Source organism: Tamandua tetradactyla, chromosome 17 (genome assembly GCF_023851605.1).
Source record: "Tamandua tetradactyla isolate mTamTet1 chromosome 17, mTamTet1.pri, whole genome shotgun sequence".
Taxonomy (NCBI): Eukaryota; Metazoa; Chordata; class Mammalia; order Pilosa; family Myrmecophagidae; genus Tamandua; species Tamandua tetradactyla.
Window position 1 is genome coordinate 43,251,735 of NC_135343.1, and position 26,128 is coordinate 43,277,862.

A 26,128-nucleotide genomic window follows, 5' to 3' on the forward strand; every position below is an offset into this window, starting at 1 on the left:
ATTCACATACCATATACCAATATGGTTTTATTTTTTTTTTACTTCCTAACGTATGATCCCTTCAACCTTCATCTTTCCATATTGATGAATGTGATGCTTTTGGATCATTTGAACCACCCCAAAGCTGAGTGCTTTTGCATTTTACAAATGTGAAAACTGAGGCACAGGTGCTAATTACTGTGCCCCACCGAAGAGCACCAAAGGAGCTTGTATAACCCCAAGGCAAAGTCTGAGTCATTGTGAACTTGGTCATAGTGGCTTGCAAGATAGTTTGTGGAATTGCAGGATGGCCTTCAGAGAAAAAGAACAAATGACTCTTGGAAGCTGAGGCAAGAAAAGGATTTGCAGAGGATCGGCAAAGAGACAGATAGAACATGTGGGAAGGCCCTACAGGCAGCACTTTGGGAGAAGGGCCTTCCATCCCTTTGACGTTGATCATTTTTGTGTGACCTGCCCTGCAGCAGTTCTGAAGGGGGTGGTGGGTTTCCCTCCTTTCTGCCCCTCACCCCTTGCTGAGTTACTGAGATCTTGCTAGGTGCCCTACTGTGCTACTAAGAATTTGAGTAGATTAACTTTACATGCATTGTCTGATATCTATTGAAAGAATCAAGGAATACCATTTTCTGCATTCATTTTTGTAATCGATCTAGAAACTCATTTGGTACTAGTAAAACCTTAATAAATATACAACAGCTGTCTCTGTAGTCATGGTCTAATGCTGTGACCTCCCCAAGTTTCAAAATAGTTTGCCTGGGTGAAAGAACCCAGTGTTGAGTATACTGCATTTTTTCCCATTGGTAAAATTTTCTAGCTTATTGAATCACGACTCTCAATATTTCCAGAAGGTTTTGCTTAAGCAGTCTTTCCACTTCTTGATGTGGTAAAAAGGGAGGGGAAATGTTCCTATTAAAAAGTTGGCTTTTTGGGTGGGCAACAGTGGCTCAGTGGCAGAGTTCTTGCCTGCGGTGCTGGAGACCCGCGTCCAATTCCCCGAGCCTGCACAATAGAAAAAAATAAAGTTGGCTATTTTTAGGGAGCTGTCCCCTTTCCCCACCTCCTGACTAGTCATTTATTCTAAAACCACATGGAAGCAAAGGAAAGACCCTTGCTCCTAAAAGGCCTATCTGCCAGGATTGTCACCTAGTTGACAACAACTCAATTCAATTCACTTATAAAGTATACCTCAAGGGAGATCTGGTGTATTTTTTTTTTCATGGACAGGCACCAGAAATCGAACCCAGGTCTCCAGCATGGCAGGCAAGAATTCTACCATTGAGCACCATCACATCGCCCCATCTGGTGTATTTTGATAATTCATGTGCTATGGAACAGGGCACCAGGTGAAAGAGTGCCTAAGGTCACCAAAAGTCTCAACAAGCCCTGCTGTCCGCCTCCCAGCACATTCTGGGCAAATGAGAATGCAGCACGCCTCCCACCTCCCCATCTCCTCAGAGGTTCCGAGCCCTACTTGAGCTTCTTCTCATGCTACCCTCACCCTTGTCATGATGCGTTTGTCCATCTCTCAGACACAGTAAGCTCGTTCCTGCCTCAGGGCCTTTGAACTAACTGTGCCCTTGTTCTGAAACAGTTCTCCACACCTGTGAATGGTTGGCCCCTTCTCATTCAGGTCTTAGCTCAGACATCACCTCCTTGGAGAGGCCTTCCATGACCACCCTGTCCAGACCTCCTCCTGCCTAGTAGCCCCATCACGTCACCCTCTGTACCAGGGGACAGCAAACTTTTCCTGTCAGGGGCCAAGCAGTAAATATTTTCAGCTTTGTGGTCCATATGATCTTTGTTGCAACTACTCAACTCTGCCATCATAGCATGAAAGCAACCCAAGACAATATCTTAACAAAATGGGTGCAGCTGTATGCCAATAAAACTTCATTTATGGGCTTTGACGTTTGAATTTCCTACAATTTTCATGTGTCATGAAATAGTCTTCTTTCAGTTATTTTATTAACCATTTGAAAATGAAAAACCATTCTTAGCTCACAGGCTGTACAAAAATAAGCTTTGGTCCATGTGCTATACTTTGTTGACCCCTGTCTCTACCATTATCCTGTTGTATTTTCATCTTTTCTCTGAAGTCTTCCTAACCCCTTGTCTAGTCTACCCTATAATATAGTACATTGCTAAAGCACTTCTTTTATTAAATCGTTTCTCTGCAAAAACAATGTTCCCACTGTTTTCCAATTACCTACAGGGTGCACTCAGACGCCTCTGGTGGGTATCCGAGGCCCTTACCAATTCCCCACTTGCCTTCACACCTTATCTCTGGCTCTTTTCTGGAATGAGCCCTGTGCTCCAGCAGCCTCATCTCATTGTCCTGGAACTTCTGCCCCTTTGCTAGGGCTGTGCCCCCGACCCACTGACATTCCCCTTAGGAAGGGACAAATCCCTCTGTAATAGGAGGTGATTCTGCTGTGAGTGATGGGAAGCAAAGGAAGGATGGAGCTAGGCCTCAGGAAAGCTGGACGATGAAAAGTGATTGCAACCAAACACAGCTTACATGTTAATGAAGTGAGTTAAAAAAGATTTTGTCATTTCAGAGGAATAGTTGAAAAGAGCTATGTAGTACACTTGTCTAGATCTGTGTTTTTCAGACTCGATGCAGACAGATCTTCTGAGAATCCTGTTCAAATTCAGATTCTGGCAATAGGTCTGGGATGGCGCCTGAGAGTCTGCATTACTGATGGGTTCCCAGGTGAAGCTCATGTTAGGAAAGGAACCTTGCCCAGACATATGGGAACAGGAAGGCGATTGCCATGCCCCTCAGGGCCTACCTACATATCACGGAATGCCCAAGAGTCCTGCATTCTGAGTGTCTGAATAAATAAGTGATGATTCAAGTCTTCTTGATGAAGAGAACTGAGGACAAAGTTGAGTGTGTGAGCTACAGCTTTAAGGGAAGATGCACTATTCAGTCCTGAGATGGTGGCAGTGAAAGTGGCCGTTGGAAAAGGAAGACTCTATGTTGGTTGGGTGCACACACACAGAGGCACATACACATGCTAACACACACTTGCTGAGAGTGTATGTGGGGTGCAGTACTTTTCCTTGATGTAAGTTGGACCATCCTTTCTCTCCAAGTAGGCACCTCTTCTGATCAACTGTCTTACATGATTTAGAATCTATGTTTGGCTTCAGTACAAGTAATGCTACTTCACCCTAATAAAACAATAGGATTCATTTCTGTATGGTGTGTTTCCAAGCAGAAGAACAGATAGGAAAGTATGGTACAATACTTGCTGGTACAATAAACTTGCCCACTCTGTAACAGTTTCTCTTTAATTATTAGCCTGGCTCTCTTTGACTCATTAATAGCTGAGCTTTTGATGAAATGGGGTGTCACTTCCCTATAGTTTAACTTCTTGCAAACTACTAGTTCTCCTGATTAATGATTTAAGTGGCATCATTCTCATCCTAGTCATTTCCCTCTGCTTTTATCACAGAAGAACTTCGGTTTGGGTGACTGAACTCTGACCTTGGCATAGAGTCCCGGCCATGGTAAGTTGGGGAGTGCCTCGCCCTACCTGGTGCCAGTCCCAGGCAGGTACAGGATGTGTACCAGGGGCCTGTGGCTTAAACAAAGAGTTGTTTGCTCAACTGGGTGGGGGGGGCGGAGGAAGAAATGAAAAGGCAGTGTTGATTGTTTGTTTGTTCTGAACACCGCTTTAATTTCTTTCAAAGGCTGTGAATAATTTGAATCTGAAAGTTAATTCAAAGAGAAAATGCTTTGACTCCTCCTAACATCCTGAACATGTTAGAATGACGTTTTAGGTTTTTTTCTCTGCAAAAACACTACATGTTTATCATAAAAGAATTAGGTAAAACTCAAAGAAAAGCTAAAATTCTTGCCGATTCTACCGCAAAGATGATGGCTGTGGAAATTCTGGTGTAGCCTCATCCTCTCGGACTCATCAAGAGAGTGTTCCTTAGCAAGGCGGGCTTGTCGCCTGCCTCCTGCCTTCTGCTGTGATCCGACTCCTTGAGATTGGTTATCTGATCTTTGGGACAGGCGAGGAACTGGATCCCTTTGAGAGTTCTGTAAAGATCAGTGCTGCGGTGGAAGCTGAGCCTCTAAACTGCAAACGTGGTTCTATGTGAGGCTCACCATCTGCTCTCCTCCCATCCTAGGACGGTTTCTGAACAGGCCAGTAATTCTGACTCCTGGTCTTCTGGGAAGGAACATTAGAAGTAGAATCTTATACCCGGAAAGGAACTGGACATCCCACCAGCTCCAGATGCCTTCTTTTACGAAGATGTGTGCAGAGTGGTAAAAAGTTAGTGAAACTAAAAAAAAAAAAAAAAGTAGTGAACCTGATCATCTGCAAATGAAGACTAAAAACATCAACAAGAAAAACAGGTTAGCAACCTGTAGGAACCCGGAGAGTTGGATTATGAGATCATTTACTGATTAAGATCAAGTTGCCCACATGTTTCTAACAAATTTACTGATTTATTAATATGTTACATGCAACAGTGTAGAGAAATACATATAACTCAATATAAAACATAAATAGATAGGGAAATTCAGTGACAGGGAACAAAAACACAGAATACCAAGGTAAATCCAGAGAATGGGAAGGAAACCAAATTGCAGTAACGATCTGCATATTAGTGGTGAGCCACAGATTTCTCTGCAAGTTCCTAGAGGCCACAACACGGAGGAATTGTATGAGACTGGCTGTGTCCACAAGCAAAAAAGAGACTGGCTGCTTGAGAGAGCACTACTTTTCTCTGCACTGAATTTAGAGGGTCTGTCTGCATCTGTGGACCTCTTCTGGGCAACCTGATCAAGCAGTAGAGTGTAGAATCAAATTAGATTTGGTTTTTAAATATATTTTCCCCTCTGTACTGGACAATAAACATTTTTATATCCCTTTAACAAACTGCATCTTGATATTCTGAATCCTGCTTTCTTGTCCTTAAAACCGGCCTAATTGGAAATAACCAGAACTCTCTTAAATTGTTCTGCCTTTCCCTTAATTTATTTGTCAAGTGTATGTCCTTAGGGTGTGCATTTGATCTACTAAGGCTGCACATTGGGGAGGATTTGATGCCAAGATGTCAGTAAAGTACATAAGCTGGTGTTCTTTCTTTTTATTTTTTTTAATTGCTTATTTTTTATTGATATATATTATATATTTACATATAATGTAATCATCCAAAGGGTGCAGTCAGTGGTTCACAATATCATCATATAGCTGTGCATTTATCATCACAATTGACTTTTTTTTTCTTTTTTGTGAAAAATAACATAGATACAAAAAAGCAATAAATTTCAAAGCACATCACAACTGGATGTAGAACAGATTTCTGAGTTTGGTATGGGTTACAATTCTGCAATTTTGGGTTTTTACTTCTAGCTGCTCTAAGATACCGGAGACTAAACATCAATATAATGATTGCATAGGCTGGTGTTTTAAGAGGCAAAGAACACACAAGCTGAGGTTAAGAAAAGACTGCCAAGGCTGATCTCAGGGCTGAGGTTGCATCGGCAGGCCTGTTTCTCCTGGATTTTCTGATAATACCTCTTTTAGTTGTCACAAGTAGAGGGATGTTACAGTGATGGGAAGGCTGAACAGGGAGAAGACTGCAACTTCTGCAGAGGGAGATGGTTTTACAGCTTACATAAGCCTTGACCGAAATGTGCCCCATAACCTGGAGCCCATGTCACCAGTAAAATCTCCTAAGACTCGTGGTGATATTCAGCTCAGTTTCCTTTGCGTTCCCGGGGGGACCATGAACACTACGAAGGGGATCCTGGCTCTTAGGGAAATTTCACCTATGGATAGTCATGCAAGAGACATGTTTAGCTATAGTGAGGTGGTCTAGCTTAGTGGAAGGAGCACAGGTATTGGAGTGGTCTAAGACCCGGGTTTGTCTCTTGGCTTCAAACTTTCTGGCTGTGTGGCCTAGGGAAAGTTTCATTTTTCTCACCTGTACACTGGAAATCGTATTAACCCATAGTGTTATAACAATGAAGTAGGATAATGTATGTAATACATTTAGCACAGAGCCTAACAAACAGTAAACAAACTTGGTTATCATCATCGTCATCATTTACTAAATGTGACTTCAACAACATCTCCACAATAAATATAATAGTGAGATTCTTATATCTCCGTCTCATAACAGCCTCAATGCAAGCCTATTGGGCGAGGACAAAACAAAATGCAGACTAGGGCATTTGTAACAAGTTTGCAAAAATGATGTAGTATCTAAAGCTTTCTGAGATTTAACATTACCCAAGGAGGTGATGTGGGTCATCGAAAGGAATGGAGGATTCTTATACTTTAAGGGCAGTTCTCTATTAAGCCATCTTTGAGCTTTGTGAGCCAGTCCGGCTAGGCCTGGACCTCTCATCATGCCCACCCAAAGGCCACAGCTACCAGAGGGCATGGGCTGTGTGCACTGAATGAACAGGTTTTCATGTCCTGGACACACTCAGCATCCAGCACCCACATCACACAGTCCCTTCACACACCTGACAGAGGAAGTACAAGTCTAGGAAGCAACTTTCTTAGGTACTTCTTTTCTTGTACAATCTGTTTCCCCAACCTAAGCATTGGGGATTTGCTGCTGAAATTCCGACATGACCTAACTCACCCCTTGGCTTTTCTACCCGAGACAGCTTTCTGAATCAAACAGCTCAGAAGGCTCTCCTGGAACGCAAGTATTGAAAAATTTTGGGGTGGTTCTCAAATGCTGAATTGGATTTTAAAAGCAAATTGCATTGCTGAGGGCACTACGCCAGGATTAAAATTAATATCTAACAAGATGAATCAATAGAGAGATTTACAAGAGTGATTTGGTTTATAGTTAACAATCTTAGTAATGCTTTTTCCAGGAGAAAGATAAGCTCAAGAAATTTGCCCCCTTTTAGCACTTAAGAATCTGTATCGATTGAATTTCAGGGCAAAATGTGCCATTATCTGTTCAGGGAAGGCAGCAGAGTCCATCTCAGGAAGAATGAGCACAGAATGGGCACAGAAAAAAGAGGGAAGATATGGGGAAGAATGATAAAAAAGAATAGCTGTAAATAGGGGCTACATCACAGTTGATAAATTATTATTCAGTCATTAAAATAAGATAAAAAAATTAGATGCAATACAATGGGATACTAATCAGCAATAAAAAGAAGGGACAGACTGCTGATATATATATATATAGCATCTTGGATGAATTATTAAAAATATAATACACAACAAAAGAAGCCACACACCAAAGAGTACATACTGTATGTCTTCATTCTAGGACTCTCCAGAACAGGTACAAATAACTATACTGATAATATATCAGAAGAGTGTTGTGTTTTTGGGGTGGGGAGGGGGGCAGGACAGAAATTGGCCAGGAAGGGGCATGATAGAACTTTCTAGTATAATAAAATGCTCTGTCTTGATAGGAGAGTATATGCATTCATCAAAACTCACCTAAAAGTAAATTTAAGAGCTATGTGTTTCACTATACTTCCTTAAAAATTTAAATACTCAGGTACAATGACTTTTAAAATAATTTTTCTTTAGAAATGTATCACTTATCAGATGCTCAATGTTGAGAATTTGAAACTTAGAAAAAAAAAGAATTAAGAAAGTTAAAACTCCCATAAGTCCTCCATCTAGAATAATTTAATGATATAAAATTTAATATAAACATATTGCATAGTTAAGATGAGAGCAAATATATACTTTTGTATCCTGCTTCTTTCATTTCTCATTCTATTCCAAGCATTTTCCTATATTAAATGAAAAAAAAGCAGAAAACAGAATTGTTACTTAAGCTGTTATTGCTACTATTTAAAAATCATCACACAAATGAGTAAAGCCTAAAATAAAATGATGGAAAACAGTTGGAAATTACAATATTGTGATAGTATTACGTGGTTTTCCTTCCCTTAAGATATGTCCTATATCTTTCCAATAAATAATCGACATGATGGAAAAACTGTTCTAAGAAGAAAGATGAAAGCAACTGAGGAATTTTCCTGGAGTAGAATGAACACTAAGGGTGATATGGTTAGAGCTTCTGGAAGACAAGAGGCATGTCCATTAATTTTTGAGTCCCCAGAGCTTAATACCTCATCTGTCACAATGTAAAGGCACCATAAATATTTCTGAATAAATGTTCTTCATGTTTGGGGAGAATCAGTCAAGAAGAAATGGATTTTAAATTAAAGCATAAGAGATTTGGGGCAAACATGAGTAATCTTTGACTGTTAAGAATCCTGAACTATTCTCAAACAAACTCTACAACTCCAAGTCTGATGTTTGGGCCTTGGGATGGTGTGTCTGTGAAAAGGCCACCCTGAAGCATGCTTTCAGTGCAAAAAGCATGAATTATTTAGTTACCGGGTCATTGAAGTGAAGATAAGCTGCAGCCCTCCGCAAAAGATTACAGCCCAGAGCTGGTAGAAGTACTCAGAGCCATGCTGAGCAAAAAGCCTGAAGAAAGACCCTCTTGAGGAGCGTATGGAAGCAGCCATACATAAAGCGCCAGATCTCCTTGTTTTCTGAAGATTGCAAAGGCAAAATAATATTTAAAGATTATTATTAAAATATAGTAGGTTGAAATGCTAGTGATCAATGAAAGGGAGGGGTAAGGGGTATGGTATGTATGAATTTTTTTCTCTTTTTCTTTTTCTGAATTGATGCAGATGTTCTAAGAAATGATCATGATGATGAATATGCAACTATGTGATGACATTGTGAATTACTGATTATATATGTAGAACGGAATGATCATATGTTAAGAATGTTTTTGTTTGTTGTTATATTTTTTTTTAATTAAAAAAAAGATTATTATTAAAAAAGAGTGATTGTCTCTCTAAGTCAACTCAGCAGGTGAACTCACTGCCCTCCCCCTCTACGTGGGACATGACTCCCAAGGGTGTAAATCTCCCTGGCAATGTGGGACCTGACTCTTAGGGATGAGCTGGGACCCAGCATCATGGAAATGAGAAAGACTTCTTGACCAAAAGGGGGAAGAGGGAAATGAGAAAAAATAAAGTCTCAGTGGCTGAGAGATTTCAAACAGAGTTGAGAGGTTATCCTGGAGGTTATTCTTATGCATTACGTAGATATCCCTTTTTAGTTTATGGTATATTGGAGTGGCTGGAGGGAAGTAGCTGATACTGTTGAGCACTGTTCCAGTAGCCTTGATTCTTGAAGACAGTTGTATAACTATATAGCTTTTACAATGTGGCTGTGTGATTGTGAAAAAAAATTTATATTGATTAAATGTTGGAATGACATTGGATTAAATTAGATATGTTATTAACATTTTAAAAAAGGGGGGAAGCAGGGGTGACTGTAAATCCAAGCCTGTTACTATAAGGGTTTCTGGGAAGACTCAATCAAATAATGATGTAATCCTGCGCCAACCACATTCCTTTGAGGGCTCCCAGACATACATACTGGCTGAAAGCAAACATTTGCCCCAGGAGAAACCTGTGGTCATCGGCCCCGTGAAGATATCTGCCAGTCAGGAAGGCCAGCCCTGCAAAGCGGGCAAGAGCTGTCCCATAGAGTAGCGAGCCACCCCCAACATCATATCTGCAGAAAGGAGCAATTCAATGAAATTTAGTTCAGGAGAATCAACCAAGACACTTCGATTCCTCTAATGAGCTAGAAGGTAAATGCACTATTTCTCCAGTGAAGGAGAAGAGAATACAGGATAACGCGAAGTCCAGCGCTCAGTCTGAACACCCGATTCCCACATGGTGCTCTGATGGTGCCGCCAGGGAGGGAAGGATGTGGTGAAGGCTCTGCAGCCTCTAAGCAAAGACCAACAGCCAAAGGACCAGGACCATTTGGATTCCATGGAGAAGCTCATTAAGCTCTTTGCTCCTATCAGTCTTGATTGAGTGGCTGGTGAACATATTATAGAAAACCAGGACAGAATCCACGCAGGCTTACAGCTGCACAGCCCTGGATCTGAACACTCCCTGATTTGGCAGTGCTGGCAGAAGAGATGGTTCCAGGACATTCTTTCTTGACTTTTGCCTTCTCTTTCCACTGTTGGAAAGCAAATTTGACATCAACGCCAAGGAATAAGGGCACATCATCGATGGTTCAACCTTTATCGGGAGAGAGAGGAGATGACTAAAGCAGTCCCAAGCAGAGATTTTTCCTGCAGTCTCTTCAGTGAGGAGAGCCTCTTGGAGTGTGGCAGGACCAGAAAAGTTACAGAACGAGGGTCAGCCCATCCCTGCCCAGTGGTTCTCTTCTGACTACAGTGCTGCTTAGGAAAAGGTGCGGAACCGTTGTCTAAGGTTGAGTTAAGTTCTTCTGCACGTTCAACAGATAAGTCCAATGGGGATTCCAGGAAGAAAAGGTCATACAAATGAAATGAGTAACTTGGTACAATTTATGACTCAGACCCCAAAACTGGACCCTAAAGAGAGCTGTGAAGATCTCCCAGTACCAAATCCAGTGTCAGAGTTCAGATTTTACTGGAAATATCGCAACACACTGATACCTCATGGAAAAGTTGCAAAAGAGACAGAAGAACTTCATTTTAAAGAGCCACATTTAGCTGTTGTGCTAGGTTCTGAAAAAATCAGAAGAGTAGTTGAAATCTTGGAAGCTGATGCAATCTGTGGTCTGGAGGTTCAACTTTTAATGCTGGTATATGGTCTTTTGGAAATGGAGAATGAATTGGAGAGAAATACGTTTGGGGAAATACATGGGTTTAAAGTATATGACTCACAATGTGGAAGCTCACCAGTTAAAATTTTTTGAAGAAAATGTGAATTTTTGAGACCTTATTTTTATCTGTTATCAGAACTAAAGACCTATTTTCAAATGTTTTTGCCTTAAAAATCAAACAAACCCATCACAATAGCTTGGAGGCCATTCAGGATACTTATACCTCTCTTTGGGTTTTTTTTTTACCTGAAAAAAAATTCGGACTGAACAGTATATTATGAAGCAAGCTTAGAAAAGAAAAAAAAAGAAAGAAAAAACCCTCTATCATATTTTTATTGTAAAATATAACATATATATAAAGCATTTCTTTATAAAAATTTTTTTAAAAAGCAATAATTTTCAAAGCACACTTCAACAAGTAGTTACCAAACAAATCCCAGAGTTTTCCATGTGCTACCATTCCACTATTTCAGATTTTTCCTTCTATCTGCTCCAAAACACGGAGGCTGGAAGGAATATTAATATTCAGCAGCCATACTCGTTTGTCAAATTCTATTTTCTCTGTTATACCTCCTCCTTCTCCTCTTATCCCTCTCCCAATCTGTATGGATCTTTAGGCGATAAAGGTAATGTCTGTTCTGACTTTTTTATGTTGAGAAGGGGTGTTGACACTAAAGGTTAGGGGGTTGTAATCAATCCATAATCTTGGAGAGGCTCATCCCTGTGGGCCCCAGGATTTATCTGACTGAGGAACCATTATACATTCCCACCAATGTGACTAAGTGTTCCAACTTCTCCACATCCCTTCCAACATTTGTAGTTTTCTATTTGTTTAATAGCAGCCATTCTTATAGGTGTGAGTTCGTATCTCATTGTAGTCTTGATCTGCATTTCCCTTATATCTAATGAAAATGAGCATCTCTTCATGTGCTTTTTAGCCATCTGTATTTGCTCTTCAGAAAAGTGTCTATTCATATCCTCTGCCCATTTTATAATTGGGTTGTTTGCTCTTTTGTTGTTGAGCTGTATAATTTCTTTATGTACACAGAATATCAAGCCTTTATCCAATATGTGGTTTCCTAATGTTTTCTCCCATTAATTTGACTGCCTCTTCATCTTTTTAACAATGTCCTTTGAGGCATAGAAGCTCTTGATCTTAAGGAGTTCCCATTTGACTATTTTTTCTTTTGTTGCTTATGCTGCATGTAGGTTTAAAGTTTAAGAAGCCAACTCCTATTGCTAGATCTTGAAGCTGTTTCTCTGCATTTTCTTCTAGGAGTTTTATGGTTTGGGTTCCTACATTTAGGTCTTTAATACATTTTGAATTAATTTTCATATAAGGTGTAAGGTAGGGGGTCCTCTTTCATTCTTTTGGTCATTGATACCCAATTCTCCCATGTCCCAGTTCAGTGGATTTGGGGGCCTTATCAAAGATCAATTGTCTGTAAATTTGGTGGTCTATCTCTGCACTCTTGGTTTGATTCCATTGGTCAATGCTTCTATCTTTGTGCCAATACCATGCTGTTTTGACCAATGTGGCTTTATAGTAAGCTTTAAAGTCAGGAAGTGGTAGTCTCCTACTTTGCTTTTCTTTTTTATGATATCTTTAGTTATTTGGGGTCTCTTTCTCTTCCAACTAAACTCGATAACTAGCTTTTCCAAGTCTTCAAAGTAGGTTGTTGGGATTTTGATTGGTACTTACAATTAGGGTAAAATCAATATCTTAATGACATTCAGCCTTCCTATCCATGAGCAAGGAATGTCTTTACATATATTTAGGTCATTTTAAATTTCTTTTAGCAGTGTTTTTTGTTTTGTATGTACAAATCCTTCACATCCCTGGTTAGGCTTATTCTTAGATATCTGATTCTCTTGGTCGCTATTTGAATGGAATTTTTCCTTAATTGCTCCTCAGATAGGTCATTGTTTGTGTATAGAAACATTACTGATTTTTATACATTAATCTTGCATCCCACCACTTTTCTAAATTTACTTATTGGCGCAAGAGCTTTGTGAAAGATTTCTCAGGGTTTTCTAAGTATAAGATCATGTCATCTTCAAATAATGAAATTTTACTTCTTCCTATCCTATTTGGATGACTTTTATTTCTTTCTCCTGTCTAATCACTCCAGCTAGGACTTCCAGTACAATGTTGAATAATAGTAGTGACAATGGGCATCCTTGTCTCATTTCCAATCTTAGGGGGAATGCTTATGGTCTCTCATCATTAAGTATGATGCTGGCTAAGGTTTTTTATATATGCCCTTTATGATATTGAAGAAATTCCCTTCGATTTCTACCTTTTGAAGTGTTTTTATCAGGAAAGGAGCTGAATTTTGTTGAATGCTTTTTCAGCATCAGTCGATATGATCTCCTAATTTTTCCTTCCTATGTGTTAATGTGCTGTATTACCTTGATTGATTTTCTTTTGTTGAACCACCCTTGCATTCCTGGTTTGGTCATGATGCATAATCCTTTTACTGTGTTGTTGGATTCAATTTGCTAGTATTTTGTTGAGCATTTTTTCATCTATGTTCATTAGGAAGATTAATCTGTAGTTTTCCTTTCTTGTAGCACCTTCATCCAGTTTTGGTATTAGAGTGATGTTAGCTTCATAAAATGTTAGGTAGCGGGTGGGCCACAGTGGGTCAGCAGGCAAGAATGCTCGCCTGCCATGCCAGAGGACCCAGGTTCTATTCCCGGTGCCTGCCCATGTTAAAAAAAAAAAAAAAGTTAGGTAGCATTCCTTTTCCCTCAATTTTTTTGAAGAGTTTGAGCAGGATTCTTGTTAGTCCTTTTTGGAATGTTTAATAAAATTCCCCTGTGAAGCCATCTGATCCTGGGCTTTTCTTTGTGGAAGATTTTTAGTGACTAATTGAATCTCTTTACTTGTAATTGGTTTGTTGAGATCTTCTATTTCTTCATGAATCAGTAGAGGTAGTCCATGTGCTTCTAGGAATTTGTGCATTTCATCTAAGTTGTCTAGTTTGTAAGTATATAGTTGTTGGTAGTATTCTGTTGTGATTTTTAAAAATTTTTTCAGGATCCTTGGTAACAACCACTCTCATTTACGATTTTGTTTACTTATGTCCTATCTCTTTTTTTCTTTGTTAGTCTAGCTAGGGCGCCATCAATTTTATTGATTTTCTCGAAGAACCAACTTTTGGTTTTGTTGATTCTTTCTGTTGTTTTCCAGTTTGTTTATTTCTGCTTCACTCTTTGTGATTTCTCAGCTTTTATTGGCTCTGGGGTTAGTTTGCTGTTCTTTCTCTAAATTCTCCAGGTGAGCAGGTAAGTCCTCAATTTTTGTTCATTCTTATATTTTAATATAGACGTTTAGGGCTATAAATTTCCATCTCACCGCTGTCCTTGCCACATCCCATAAGTTCTGATATGTTGTATTCTCATTATTATCCACCTCCAGATATTTACTGATTTCTCTAGCAATTTCTTCTTTGACCCACTGACTATTTAAGAGTGTGTTGTTTAATCTCCATGTATTTGTGAAAGCTCTGGTTCTTTGGTGATTATTAATTTCCAGCTTCATTCCATTGTGGCCAGAGAAAATGTTTTGGATAATTTCAATTTTATTAAATTCTCAAAGACTCATTTTGTATCCCAGTATATGATCTATCCTGGAGAATGTTCCATGTGCACTAGAGAACAACATATATGCTGGTGTTTTGGTAGGTAATAATTGATATATATCTATTAAGTCTAATTCGTTTATCCTATTGTTTAGATTCTCTGTTTCTTTGTTGATCCTCTGTCTGGTTGTTCTATGGTGGAGATTGGTGTATTGAAGCCTCCCATTATTATTACTGAAACATTTACAGCTCCCCCCAGTTTTGCCAGTGTTTGCCTCATGTACTTTGAGGCTCCATGATTGAGAGCATACACATTTATGATTGTTATTTCTTCATGGTGAATTGTCCATTTTATTTATATATAGTGTTCTTCTTTGTTTCTTATGATGTCTTTACATTTGAAGTCTGTTTTGTCTGCTATTAGTATAGCTGCTTTCTTTTGGCTACAGCTTGCATAGAAGATCTTTTTCCATTCTTTCACTTTCAATCTAATTGTGTCTTTGAGTCTAAGATGTGTCTCTTGTAAACAGCATATAGATGGATTATATGTTTTGATCCATTTTGCCAATTTGTATCTTTTATCTGCTGAGTTTAGTCCATTAATGTTCAAAGTTATTACTGTACAAGCAGTTCTTGAATCTACCATCTTATCTCTTAGTTTTTATTTGGTAGACTATTATTCTTTTCCCTCTCTCTCTTTTTATCTTTCAAATTACTGGTACTCATCAATTCTGTGCCCTCATCCAGATCTCCCTCTCCTGTCTTTTATTTTTTAGCTAAGAGGACTCCCTTTAGTATTTCTTGTAGGGCAGGTCTCTTGTTGATGAGTTCTCTCAGTCTTTTCTTGTCTTTGAGGATTTTAATTTCTCCCTCAGTTTTGAGGGACAACTTGACTGGATAAAGAATTCTTGGCTAGAAGTCTTTCTCATTCAGGATCTTAAATATATCATACAACTGCCTTCTGCTTCCATGGTGCCTGTTGAGTAGTCTGAAGTTAGTCTTAAGTGTTTTCCCTTGTGTGTAGCAGATCTCTTTTCTCATGCTGCTTTCAGGACTTTCTGTTTTTCTTCAACATTTGACAGTTTGATTAGTATGTGTCTTGGAGTAGGCCTATTTGGATTTACTCTATTTGGACTTCTTTGGGCCTCTTTGAGTTGTTTATTTATGTCTTCTATAAGGATTGGGAAGTTTTCCTCAATCATGTCTTCAACTAACTTTCCCAGTCCTTTTCTCTTCTCCTTCTGGGAAACCCATGATTCTTATATTTACATGCCTGTTGTATTCCATCATTTCCCATTTCCCTAAGATCAAGTCCCATTTTTTCCATCTTGCCTTTTATTCTTTTGTGCACGCTACTTCAATTTTTCTGTCTTCTAGCTCACTTATTCTTCCTTCTTCTTCTTCAAATCTGCTATCATCTGTCTCTAGTATTGTTCTAGTTTGCTATCTGCCAGGATGCAAAATACCAGAAACAGAATGGCTTTTAAATAGGGGAATTTAATAAGTTGCTTGTTTACAGTTCTAAGAGCGAGAAAATGTCCCAATTAAAGCAAGTCTTTAGAAATGTCCAATCTAAGGCATCCAGGGAAAGATACCTTGGTTCAAGAGGGCTGATGAAGTTCAGGGTTTCTCTCTCAAGTGAGAAGCCTCATGGCAAATACAGTCAGAGTTTCTCTCTCATCTGGAAAGGTCAGGGTTCCTCTCTCATTTGAAGGACATATGGCAAACACAACATCATCTGCTAGCTTCTTCTCCTGGCTTCCTGTTTCATGAAGCTCCCCAGGAGACATTTTCCTTCTTCATCTCTGAAGGTCATTGGCTTCTGAAGTCCTCTGAAGGACTCTGCTTCTCATGGCTATGTCGTTCTGCTCTGCTTTCTCTGAATCTCCTCCTTTCTCCAAAATGTTTCCTCTTTCGTAGGACTTCAGAAACTTATCAAGACCCACACAAATGAGTGGAGACATGTCATCACCTAATCCAGTTTAACAACCGCTCTTGATCAGCTCCAGGGAGATGATCTGATTACAGTTTCAAACATACAGTATTGGATAGGGATTATTCTGCCTTTACGAAATGGGATTTTGATTAAAACATGGCTTTTCTAGGGGACATACATCCTTTCAAACCAGCACAAGTATATTTTTAATTTGGTCTACTTTCATCTCTGTGAGATCTGTCATTTTTCTATTTAATCTTTTGAATTCTTCTTTATGCTCATTTAGTGTCTTTCCAATATCCTTTAATTTTTTATAAATATTCTTGAGTAGTTGTTCCATATTCTGTGTCCCCTCAGCATTATGATTTGGTCAATTGGCTGGGCCGGTTATGCTTGGATTTGCACGTGCTTTTTGATTTTCTATTGTGCTTGGGGCATTTGATTATCTTAGTAAGGTTATTTTGCAAGTTGGTTTCCTTCATTAATCTAAAGCTTTGTATTTACTTGGTTTTGTGTTGAAGGTTTCCTTTTGCACTTTGTCAGTATTTCCCTGCCACACCAAGGCCCAGACCTCATGTAGGGGTACAGTTCTACTGAAGGTCTATTAAAGGCTATGCAGGGGTACACGGGTGTTTCTGTAGTAGAATGGCTACCTGGCCACATGGAAGACACAGGCTCGATTCCTGACCCATGCACCCCTCCAAAATAAATAAATAGGATGAAATAAAAATATGAAAAAAAGCACACCTCAACAGTTGTAGGGCCCAAAGTCAGAAGCAGACAGCCCAAGATTTAATGGGAGTGAACTCAGACTGGTGACCAGAGAAGGGAGAGGAGAAGCAAGTAAAATAAAAAATGAATAAAGATATAAATAGATAAAAATACATATAAATAACAATAAAAATAAAAACCAACAATAATACTACTAATAAAAATATATCATGAAAAATATATTTTAAAAATAGAAAAAAGAAAAAACAAAACCTAGGCAGATAGGGCATTTGCCAGCCTGTGTATACCACTTCTCGCCAGCAGTTGGCGCTCCGGAGGTACTTCCTGCCATCAGGCCTGCCCCTTGCTGACGACAGCAGCCAGCTGGGAAGCCGGCCTGTGCAGTTCCAGGCGCAGCAGCTCCAGGCCTGTGTGCTCCAGGCCCACGGTGATGGGGTGGCTGGTCCTGGTGCAGAATTGGGGAGTGGACAGAAGCACCCAGGGGGAGCAGCTGGCCCTCGGTGCCTTGTTGAATCCACATACTGTGCCCAACCGGCCAGCTATTTTTAACACCTGGCTGGGTGACCACTCCCTGTGCCCAGAGGCCGGCTCTTCACCATGGATGGAAAGCCCTGCATTGGGGCTCCCCATGGGTGCAGCTGGCTGCAGAGCCACCCAGGGAGGTTTCCCCAGCCGGCAGCTGTGGCAGACTGGAGCAGAGGGAGGCCAGTTCCTCCCATCCTCACCTCCCTGCACGGCACCATCTGTCCCTGGTGATTTTGCCCGGATCCCCCTGCCTCTCTTCTCCCCAAGAATCACTGAAGACCCTCATGATCACTCACACGCATACACACCCGCCCCCCCCCCCCCGGGGCCATAGTCCGGGTCATTCTCTCCCCTTCCCCTATCTTGTACCACTATCATATTCTTTATAAGGAAAAATCTTCTTTAAGACCTTTATTTGGTCACTATTTAATGAGCCATAAACCACCAACTTCATAGCTAGAATTATTTTTTAAGTATTATTTAGATTGAAACCAGGGCCATAAAATATTGGATTTGAAGTTTTATATTGTACTGTAGTGATAAAAGCAATAGTAGAAAAAAATGGCATCATATGTCCAGTGATAACACTTATCATTTTAATGACATTTAGTAGTAGTTGATAATTTTTTTTTTAAAGTCAATTTATGATTCTGAGTGTAGATTTGAAGAATGTCAAGTTGTATTCTAGTACTTCAGCAATTGATTTCCTTTTTTATACATTGAGGGATGTTCAACATTTATTTTCATTTAATATGAACTTCATTTAGGGTATACAATAATTGAAACTAAAATATATTTTGGCTTTGTAAATCCAATGTGTTATTACATAAATTTTGCTTACACTTCTTTTTTTAGATTTATTTTTCCATCAGCTAAAACACTTAAGTACTAAGTCCTTTTGGAATTAAGCAATTTATAAGTAAATCTCAGATTCTTTTAGTTATGTTGGATATTTTTAATATTTGTCTACTGAAATTTGTCTTTATGTGCAGCAAGATATTGATTATCTTCCCATGTTTTAAATGTATCATGTGCATCTCATATATATTTTTTTCATTAATTTATTTATTAATTTAAAAAATAACAAATGAAATAAAAATTAACATAGATAATCAGTAATTCACAATATCATCACTTAGTTGCATATTCATAATTTCTTAGAACATTTGCATCCATTCAGAAAAAGAAATAAAAAAACATTAGAAAAAGAAATAAAATGAAAACAGAGAAAAAAAACTTTTACCTACCATACCCCTTACCCCTCACTTTCACTGATCACTAGCATTTCAAACCAAATTTATTTTAACATTTCTTCCCCCTATTATTCATTTTTATTCCATATATTCTACTCATCTGTTGACAAGGTAGATCAAAGGAGCATCAGACACAAGGTTTTCACAATCACACAGTCACATTGTGAAAGCTATATCATTATTCAGTCATCTTCAAGAAACATGGCTATTGGAACACAGCTCTACATTTTCAGGCAGTTCCCTCCAGCCTCTCCATTACATCTTTTTTTTTTTAATTAAAAAAAGAAACAAAACAACATACATAATCAGTAATTCACAATATCATCACCTAGTTGCATATTCATCATTTCTTAGAACATTTGCATTAATTCAGAAAAAGAAACAAAAAGACAATAGAAAAAGAAATAAAACGAACACAGGAAAGAAAAAAAAAAAAAGATTATCCCTATCATACCCCTTACCCCTTGCCTTCATTGATCGCCAGCATTTCAAACTAAATTTATTTTAACATTTGTTCCCCCTATTATTTATTTTTATTCCATATGTTCTACTCATCTGTTGACAAGGCAGATAAAAGGAGCATCAGACACAAGGTTTTCACAATCACACAGTCACACCGTTACAGCTGTATCATTATTCAGTCATCCTCAAGAAACATGGCTACTGGAACACAGCTCCACATTTTCAGGCAGTTCCCTCCAGCCTCTCCATTACATCTTGAATAACAAGATGATATCTACTTGATGCATAAGAATAACCTCCAGGATAACTTCTCGACTCTGTTTGGAATCTCTCAGCCATTGACACTTTGTCTCATTCCCCTCTTCCCCCTTTTGGTCGAGAAGGTTTTCTCAATCCCTTGATGCTAAGTCTCAGCTCATTCCAAGATCTCTGTCCCATGTTGCCAGGAAGGTCCACACCTCTGGGAGTCATGTTCCACATAGAGAGGGGTAGGGTGGTGAGACTGCTCACTGTGTTGGCTGGAGAGAGGGGCCACATCTGAGCAACAAAAGAGGCTCTCTTGGGGGTGACTCTTAGGCCTAAATTTTAAGTAGACTTGACCTACCCTTTGCGGGGTTAAGTTTCATATGAACAAACCCCAAGACTGGGGGCTCTGCCTATAGCTTTGGTTGTCCACACTGTTTGTGAGAATATCAAGAATTCAACTTGGGGAAGTTGAATTTCTCCCCGTTCTCACCACTCCCCAAAGGGGGCTTTGCAGATACTTTTCCACTCACTGATCGAATCACTCTGGGATTCATCAGGGCATCACTCTGGGCAAACCAACAAAATCTCATTTCCTACCTGAGATTCCAAGTACTTATGGCGTTCAATCAAACTATCTACATAAGTTATATTAGGAAATACACTAGTCAAAATATAAATTTTGTAACAAGCATTTTTTGCTTTAGTCTCACAAAGAAGGTGACATTTTAAAATATTAATTACCATCTATTTTCAGTACCCTGCAATAATGACATTCCTTTGTTATTCCTCATGCAAAAACATTTTTAAAATTGTACCTTGTACGTTTCACTATTATTATACACTCTAGAGATTCCTAGATTATACCATCTCAATCTTTAACATTGATCTTTCTTTCTGATTTCATTTATGTCCCCAGCCCTCCTCCCTCTATCATTCTCACATGCAGCTTCATTCAGTGTTTTAACATAATTATATTACAGTTAGATAGTATTGTGCTGTCCATTTCTGAGTTTTTGTATCCAGTCCTGTTGCACAGTCTGTATCCCTTCAGCTCTGCATCTCATATATTTTTTAGTTGTTTTATAAAGGGTAAGATACATCTAGGAATAGTTTTATATAATAAAAATTTAATTTAAAACTAATTTAAAATTGTCTCATAAATGTCATTAAAATTATTTTTTCACTGTTTGACTTGGGAATCAAATAAGGTTTACACAGTGATTATTGATATGCCTTTTTAATCTCTCTTAAACTGTAGTTCTCCTCATTCAATCTCTCTTTCTACCCCTTACAATTTATTGTTGAAGACAAAACAGAAAATGTGTCTGGTAGTATTTCTCAGTCTGAACCTTGCTGATTGCGACCCTGTGGTATGCTTGAACATTTTCCTCTATCCTCTGTTTCCATAGTATCTGGCTCTAAAGGCTTGATCCATGAGGATCAGTTTTTCTCTTTTTTCAGGGGACAAGAGTTTTCCTTATCCCTCTACGCCCTTCCTTGCCCACCAGACTTAAGCCACACTGGCCTTCCTACCCAGCCTCAGTAGCTGTTTCCTCTTCTTGAAGCGCTTTCCGGTGATCTTAGCATGGCCAGCTCTTTCGTCGCATTCAGAGCTCAGCCCCAACATCACTCTTCACAGCAGCCCCTCCAGGGCCCCGTCCTAGAATATTTATTTGTTGGCTTGTTGACTTTCCCCAAACAGAACACCAGCCCTCTGGGAGCAGGAGCCTCGTCTTTTATGTTCACTGCCGCATTCCCCTAGAACATGGCAGTAGGTGCTCAGAGGATGTTTGCTGAACAAATGAATGACACCTCCGAGTTACTCAGGTGCTGTTCTCAGTCCCGGCACCTCTGTGTTCTCAGGCAGCCAAGGGAGGCACCGTCAAGGCTGCGTCTGGATTCAGTGCCGCCCAAGATGCCCAGAGCCTGCGGAAGGCCATGAAAGGGCTTGGTAAGTGTCCCCCGGGCAGGGGGGGGGTCCTCCCTTGGGCCTCCTACAGCAGAGACTCACATGGGTTCATGATGGGGACGCTTCCCCGGACTCAGTGACTTACGACGGATTCTGTGTCCACCAGCAACTGTGAGTAGCTCTGACTTGAAGCAAATGCAGTGGGAAACAAGTTAGTTTTTCGAGACAGGTGGATGAGAGGGCATTAACTAGGCACTTTACTAAAGAATTTTATATTGAAAGCACTCATTCTGGGTTCCCCCATTGATTTCAATCTGTTTTGAATTTGAAAATATGAATTTAGAAAAAACTTCAGAGAGGTATTAGTTTTACAATTAGTGCTGTTATGTGTGTGGTGCCAGAGGATTTACAAAGCACTTTCACAGACATGATCTCATTGGTTATAGGCAACAGCCCTCAGTGATTTAGTGAAAGCAGCTATTGTTTAACCCCATTTTACAGATGTAGAGACTGAGACCAGAGAAGTTCAGTAACTCACACAAAGTCACACAGTAAATGAGATAGCGCCATTGGTCAAATGGCACAGGGTCTGGTCTCAAGGTCAGGCTTGCCAGCTCCAAGAGCACATTCTTTCCCTTATGTCCTTCTGCCTGCTGCTGTGATAGACACGGCTGCGATGGTATTGACATGCCATATGTGGGAGTTCATGTGAGAAGGCTGTGTGTACATGACCAGGAGGGCTTGTCTTCCATGCCCCGCCCTCCAGTGAGCTCCCAGAGGACCAAACGCCACACGCTGGTGGGCTCTGAAGGCCACCCACACCTAGATCCTGCATCTGAAAGAGCCTCTAAGACCTTCCCCAGGAGGAGTTTTGACCAAAGAAGTGCCTCCTGGTTTGGAGAATTTATTTAGAATCATCTTGAGATTTGGGTAAAAATACTTGACCATAAGACCTTATTTCCCTGTCTTTCTATCCAAAAAAGAGTTCATTTTATTTAGTACTGATGCTACCAATAGCCATGACATTAACAAGAACAGCAGCGATTCATTCAGCACTACTCCTTGTCAGACACAAGGCTAGAAGCTTTACATGGATTCTTTCTTTTAATGATTGCAACAGCCTCTTATTACTGATGAGAGAGTTGCAGGCTGGGGAGGTGAGAGTACTTGCCCAAGGGCACAGAACTAGTGTTAGATTCAGGATTCAATGCCAGGCAGGCTGACTCCAGAGCTGGTGTTTGAGTCCCCGTGCTCTCCTACTGCCCACCTCTTGAACTGAACAGAATATTGTCCTGAATCTCTATCTTTCCTTCATTTTTCCTTTCTCATAAGTAAAATGGAAACGGTGCTGGACCCATCTTTTTTTTTTTTTAGGTTTATCTTCATTCTCTGGGAAATAGCAAGAACGTCATAATTCAGAAAGTGGACCACGTGGCATTCAGAATTCTTAAAATAAGAGCCGAGTGGTATTCAGCTTTCAGTGCCTTTTCTGTGTGGACCCTTGCGAGACAGACTGTGGGAGGAGAAAAGGACTATCCAACACAGCCCTATAGTCAGTTACCCCATGGGCTGAAAGCATAGCCAGGGCGTGCCCAGAAATAACCTGATCTGTTCATAATATGATCGTGATGGATCCCACAAACAGGAACCCATTGGGGTTTAAAGAGAGGGGATCATATTTTATTTGGGGACATCAGGCAAGGATTCATGGAGGATGTTGAAGTTGAGGTGGGCCTTGGGACATGAATGGGTCGAGTTTGAATAGATGGACATAAGAGAGAATGTGTTTCAGGTGATTGGAATCGCTTTAACACAGGCCTGGGGTGAGTGTGGACATCATCCTGTTCTCGGGTGTAGCTGAAGCCTGGGGAAGCTGAAGGAAATACCTGAGAGGTGGCTGCAGCAGGAGTACCTGCATAGCAGTGGGCTGGGTGGCACTTATTTTTTCTTCTTTGTTAGAAAAGTTGTGGGTTTACAGAACAATCATGCATATGATACAGGATTCCCATATCCTGCCGTATTATTGACACCTTGCTTTGGTGTGGAGCAAAAGGACAGGCACCAAGGGGAGGTCTGGATGTGCTACTGAGAAGGCCACCTATTGAATATGAGGGGAGGGGGAACAGGAAGCAGGGAAAAAATGCCAGAATCATTTAGGGAGAGGTATAAGCCAACAGGCTGGTAATGGAGGAAGTCAGGAGAAAGGAGTGCAGCACAGTTGCTCGAGTATAATAATTCAATAGCCACACCTGTGAATTTGGCTGCCTAGTATATGGATACTTTATGTGGCCATATACAATATCATATTACAAGAGGGAATGAGATATTGTCAACAGCCTCAAACGTCAGACTGCAGCATCCATAGTAAGTCCCATGGATGGTGGGGAGCCATTGTTAGTGCCTCACTAGAGGAGGGACATTATGAGAGTTTTTCATTTTAGGAAAAATAATTTGGCAAGACTCTGGGAAGACTAATTAGGAGTTGAAAATACTGGCTAGCAGATTTTTGCATTCATCAAGGAAGAAATCCTGAACTCCTAAGATGGAGTGTTAGTGGTAGGAATTAAAAGAAGAGAAAGATGCAAAAAGAGGTTGTAGAGCCATATTTCGCATGACTTGGCAGAAAATTTGAATGTGGAGGAAGGGAGAGGGTAACAGAAAATCAAAGCTATTTTGAGAATTCAGACCTGATTGACTGGAAGAAGGGTGGTGCCTTTCACAGAAACAGGAGGTGAGCAAAAGGGACAGGTAGTAAACCTCCCTTCCCTTCACTCCCCACCAACTGAGAATACTAAAGGAGGAAAGGATGGTTGTGTCTGTGGGGTAAAAAGGAGACGCTATCGAACTTTATGTTAACATATTTAGGGACCTACTTTCTGTTCCCTTAAAAAACTGGTAGGATGGTGAGACGGTGGCTCAGTTTCAGAATTCTCGCTTGTCTTGCTGAAGACCTGGGTTCAATTCCTGGTGCCTGCCCAAGCCAACAGACAAAAAAACTGGGGTAATAGATAATCGGGATAATTTTTTCTTTTCCTCTTTTAATTCAATTCATTCTTCTCATCAGTTGAATCCATTCATTAGTGAATGGACTAAACTTGCTTATTAAAACATGAAGATTGTTGATGTAATAGAGATAAAAGAAAATATCTGTAAAATGAAAGTATATAGTTTAAACATAATGGGATAGACAGATATTACAGGCATGCTGAAACCAAAAGAAAATAAGGTAGCAGTGTAAATATTTGAACAAATAAAATTTAAGACAAACTGCATTTAGAAGAATAAAATGATATAATCTATTGTAAAGCTCAAATATAGACTTCTGTATACCAAGTAAGATAGCATTGAAATATATAGTAAAAATTACAATAAAGAAATTTGAAAAAACATAAACATAATCATACTGGGAGACTGACATATCTCTCTCAGTATTTGTTTTAGGCATCAAAAATAATAATAAAATTAATAAGGTTAATTTAGTAGATAGGGTTAATTTCACTGAGTCTTGGACTCTATTGTAAAATACCATTAGCTTATGTTCCATTAAGAAAGAAAAACAGTTGAAAATTAACGATAAGATGCTACCATTATAACATGTATCCTGTCTGTAGAGATTTTAATATGTGGAATAATATAGGCATCATGAAATTGATTAAATACAATATCTAACTTTTTCACCTATAAGCAGAGAACACGTCTTCTCTAATATATGTGACTATTTTACCAAAATTGATTACCTATTATACAGACCATGTTCTCAGAACAAAATCCAGTAATCACTGACAGAAATATGAAAATGATTGAAAAGAAAAGGAAAAAGGAGGGAAGGAGGGAGGGAGAGAGAAAGGAAAGGAAAGAAGGAAGGAAAGGGAAACTGAGGCACAGAGAAGTTAAGTGGAAGGAAGGGTGGGAGGGGAAACCGAGGCCCAGAGAAGTTGTTACTTGACCAAAGTCACCCAGCTAACAAAAAAGGGAGAATTTGAAAAGCAAAAACAGAACTTAAAAGACTTGGAAAACAAACACACAAAAGGTAAAGGCAAACCTGAATAAAATAGACAAACCCTCTGAACAGTGATGCTTTTTTCTCACAACGCTCTCCCTGCGTGTTTGTAAGTTGGATGACCGGGCGGCCCTGCGGCCCCGCTCACCGGCCTCTCCCTCCGCCCAGGCACGGACGAGGATGGCATCATCGCGGTCCTCGCGAACCGCAGCACCGCCCAGCGCCAGGAGATCAAGACCGCCTACAAGTCCACCATCGGCAGGGTAGGTCCCCGTCGCTCCTGCGACCTGTCCGTTCTCCTTACCCAGACGGGATAAGGACGCTCCTGTCCGCAGGCCTCACCACCTATTTAGGGTCACTTCCCACTCGCCCTCATAAGCCCATTTTCAGCACATATTCCTTTGATGACCATCAACTAAAGGCATCCCCTCTCATTCTAGAATGGGATTTTAGATGTGGGTATATTTTAGTGTTTGTGCATTCAGAGGTTGTTGGGACCCTTTTGGTTTAAATCCCACGTCTCCCAAGAGCCTCTCTTAGTCCCCACTGTAAACGACTCACTCACCAGTGTCGTTCCACCCAGTCCTTCCACATCACTGAAAGCCAACCCGTATGATCACAATCACCCTTGTACTGGGGAAACCCTACGAGTGGGCGTCTCGAGGTGGCAGAGCACAGTAAGTCCGTGTGTCTGTTCTGAGGCTGCTTCCCCCGCTGGGCACTGACTGCTGGGCAGGAGAGGAATGGTTGAGCCATCACCCAGCACACCTTGACTGGACTCCAGAGCAGAAGTGCTCTGTGTCTGCTGGGCGTTTTAACTCTT

At 40.1% G+C, this 26,128-nt stretch overlaps 1 protein-coding gene and 1 pseudogene across 3 annotated transcripts in view; both read left to right on the forward strand.

The window, feature by feature from the left end:
* Positions 1 to 26,128, forward strand: part of ANXA4 (annexin A4) — an 88,917-nt gene that overhangs the window by 43,054 nt on the left and 19,735 nt on the right. For all 3 annotated transcript variants that reach the window (XM_077134463.1, XM_077134461.1, XM_077134462.1), the window contains 3 exons: positions 3,459 to 3,513; positions 21,260 to 21,347; positions 25,474 to 25,568. In XM_077134463.1, the coding sequence (XP_076990578.1) occupies positions 3,511 to 3,513; positions 21,260 to 21,347; positions 25,474 to 25,568 (186 nt within the window). In that variant the 5' untranslated portion in view covers positions 3,459 to 3,510. The remainder of the gene's footprint in view (positions 1 to 3,458; positions 3,514 to 21,259; positions 21,348 to 25,473; positions 25,569 to 26,128) is intronic.
* On the forward strand, positions 5,990 to 15,531 carry LOC143661682 (serine/threonine-protein kinase Nek4-like; annotated as a pseudogene).